This window comes from Mandrillus leucophaeus, unplaced genomic scaffold, assembly GCF_000951045.1.
Source record: "Mandrillus leucophaeus isolate KB7577 unplaced genomic scaffold, Mleu.le_1.0 Scaffold125, whole genome shotgun sequence".
NCBI lineage: Eukaryota > Metazoa > Chordata > Mammalia > Primates > Cercopithecidae > Mandrillus > Mandrillus leucophaeus.
The window spans coordinates 2,130,646-2,133,444 of record NW_012100876.1 but is presented as its reverse complement, the minus strand read 5'-3'; the positions used below and the strand labels follow the sequence as shown (position 1 = coordinate 2,133,444).

Below are 2,799 nucleotides of genomic sequence, written 5' to 3'. Positions count from 1 at the left end.
AAAAAAAAAAAAAGAGAAACACCTAAACTGCCTTACGAAAACATCAATACCACCAAATCCTTGCACTTGTACACAGACTGGCATAAACTGGCCACTTTCCTCCATCAGGAAAATAGAGGCACCACGCTGCCTCGAAAACAAATCCTCAGACACGATTTTAAAAAGCATTACTGACAATTTCTTCAGACACCTCAAACGTCAATTACCTGCTACAGCGAGTCTGCTGCTGAGAGTGACCTTGAAATGCAATGGTTTCAAGTGTCGAAACGGAAAGGTGTTGAAAATAAAACACAGCCCACAATGGGTTTTCTGGTACAAACATTCTGGTTCCCTCCAGTCTGAAAGCCCAACCATAGCAGCATCCCTACTCCCAAGGAGGGGCCTACTTGGGGTGCCTGGGATGCTGGCGTTGAGACATCATCAGACGACGCGAAGGCATAAGGCATGGGGCAGGGCAGACAGCCCTGAGCACATGAATAACATGTGTTGTATTCATAAACCGAAATATTTAAGTAGCAATTAAAAGGAAAAAAACTAGACCTAGGCATTACAGCTGGATCTCGAAAGCTTACTGTCAGAGTGAAATGTGCAAAAATGATACTAGGTTATACCATTCGTATCACATCAACAATCACAAAGCAATACCATATACGTGATGCCAAAGCATAAACATTTCACTGGAAGGATAAAACACACACACACACACACACATTTTGAAGTTGGTTACCTCTGGAGAGGTGGGGAAAGGATGAGTTAAAAGCAAACTCCGTTTTTCCCCATTATGACCGAATACATAGGATGGGAACAAGCCTTCCTTTACAGAAAAGGACTCTTAACTCCCGGAGGCAGGAGGAGGAGAAGGGCCTGAGGGAGCGAGGAAGGCGCGCATCCGCCAGCGGGAGTCGGAGGCTGGGAGGTGCGGAGGCGTGAAGCACGCCGAAAAGCCGGGGACGCGCTGGAGAGTCTGTAGAAGCGCTCACGAGAGAAATGCCCGCCAAGGCCGCCCCGCACTTACAGATTGATGGTGCGCTCCAGGGTGAGGGGCTTGGTCTGCTGGATGTACTTGTTGCCAAATTGAGTGACCCCCCGGGGCCAGCCGGTCTGCGAGCGATTGGGCGGTACCACAGACATGCTGGCGAGCTCCGGCACTGGCGGCGAGCAGAAAGTGGGAGGCAGGGGAGACTTTCCCGGTGCGGGAAGCGGTTATCTGCAACCCCCTCAGCGGCTACCGCCCGCCATTAACAGGAGAGCGCAAGAGGAGGCGTAGGCACGCAGGAAGTGAACCCGGAGCCTCTGGCGGCAGGAAGTAGAGAGGAGGTGGCCTGCCAGACCGAGCGCCATTGGGCCAATAGCTGGTGGGATGGCTGCAATAGCTGGAGCTCCCATTGGTAAACCGGGTATAGGTTCCGCCTCCTCTTACTTTGGTGATTCCCATTAGCAACACAGTAAAGGGGGCATGCCGGGAATTGTAGTCCCCTCAGGAAAGTAGCGTCTTGATCAGTGTGGCGTGGTTCTGTACCTTGGGAGGAGATGAATGGGAAGCGGCCAGCGGACCCTGGCCCAGCCCGGGTGGGAAAAAAGGGAAAGAAGGAGGTGATGGCGGAGTTTTCGGACGCTGTTACGGAAGAAACCTTGAAAAAGCAGGTGGCTGAGGCCTGGAGCCGCAGAACGCCGTTCAGTCACGGTAACCGGGTGCTCTCAGGGAGGGGCCGCCACGCAGGGGTCTGGGGACCTCTGAAAAAGCCCTGGGACTCGCACGCAGCCCTGGGTAGCGGGGCCGCCAGGGAAGACGCTCTTGGAGGACTTTGACCACCTTGTATCCTCCTGCCTCGGCTGCTGCTCCCTTTCACTCCAAAATCGTTTTGAATTTAGAAATGTGAGAAAAGGGAGAAATGGAGGCCGGAGAGTTTTGGGAAGCAGAGGGTATGCAAGTGATAGTTGCATTCTGGAGTCACAGATTACTGAGTTAGAATCCTCTCCCCTGATTGCGCGTCGCCGGGCAATGGAATTAACCTTTTTAAACTTCAGTTGCTTCCTAAGTAAAATGGGATAGTTCATAGTATTTACGTCAGAAAGTCGGTGAATGGGAGCAATACACTAATGCTTGCAGGCTTCAGTAAATGTTTCCCTGAGTAAGGCCCAATACACATCTGGACTAATACGGGAGTAGCTGATGTCATTTCTTCTGCAAGGGCGTTGCTCGGCTGTCCCAGGAGAGTCTAGCCAGGGCATTTGTCGCGAGCTGCCAGCTCGGCTTCCTAGTGTACTCGTCTCTACGCGCCTGTAGTTTGACTCCATGTTGTATGAAAATAAACGCGCGTTGACCAAGGAAAGGAGCCTACGTTGAACGATTCCACCCTCAATTTTAAATATCACCTTATGTGTTCAGAGCTCTGCTTCATGCGCCAGGCATCCCCTTCTAGAGTTTGCCGTAATTTCTCTTTCGTTGTCAAGTGCTTTAAGAGGTGAGTCCTGGATAGGCTGGATGCCTATAGAAAACGATGGCGTAGTGTTAAAGTGCAGGCTCTGTTCTCTCAGTTTCTACATCTGTAGGATGGAGAGAGTGATAATGTCTCCCTCAGAGCTGTTGAAAAGATTAAATGAGATAATGGGCCTGGGACATGGTAGGTGGTGCTGATGATTACAGGATGGGGATCTAGCCAGCCGGAAGCAGTGGGTAAATGTTGGGGTAGAAATCAAGGAATTAGAGGCGGTTATGCCTGAACTGACCTGATTTTTTTTTTTTTTTTTTTTTAAGTACAGTAGGTAGTAAATGCCTCTGACAATAACTTAGGAAAA

The 2,799-nt window shown here is 50.5% G+C and overlaps 1 protein-coding gene across 4 annotated transcripts in view; it reads right to left on the bottom strand.

Moving 5' to 3' along the window:
* Positions 1-2,799, bottom strand: part of NUDT21 (nudix (nucleoside diphosphate linked moiety X)-type motif 21) — a 25,784-nt gene that overhangs the window by 21,800 nt on the left and 1,185 nt on the right. For 2 of the 4 annotated variants that reach the window (XM_011971903.1, XM_011971905.1), the window contains exon 1: positions 1,016-1,304. The exons of 1 other annotated variant lie outside the window; for it this stretch is intronic. In XM_011971903.1, coding sequence (XP_011827293.1) covers positions 1,016-1,131 — 116 coding nt within the window. In that variant the 5' untranslated portion in view covers positions 1,132-1,304. Of the gene's footprint in view, positions 1-1,015; positions 1,305-2,799 lie in introns of those variants that run through there. One more of the 4 variants, XM_011971902.1, reaches the window with a different exon arrangement.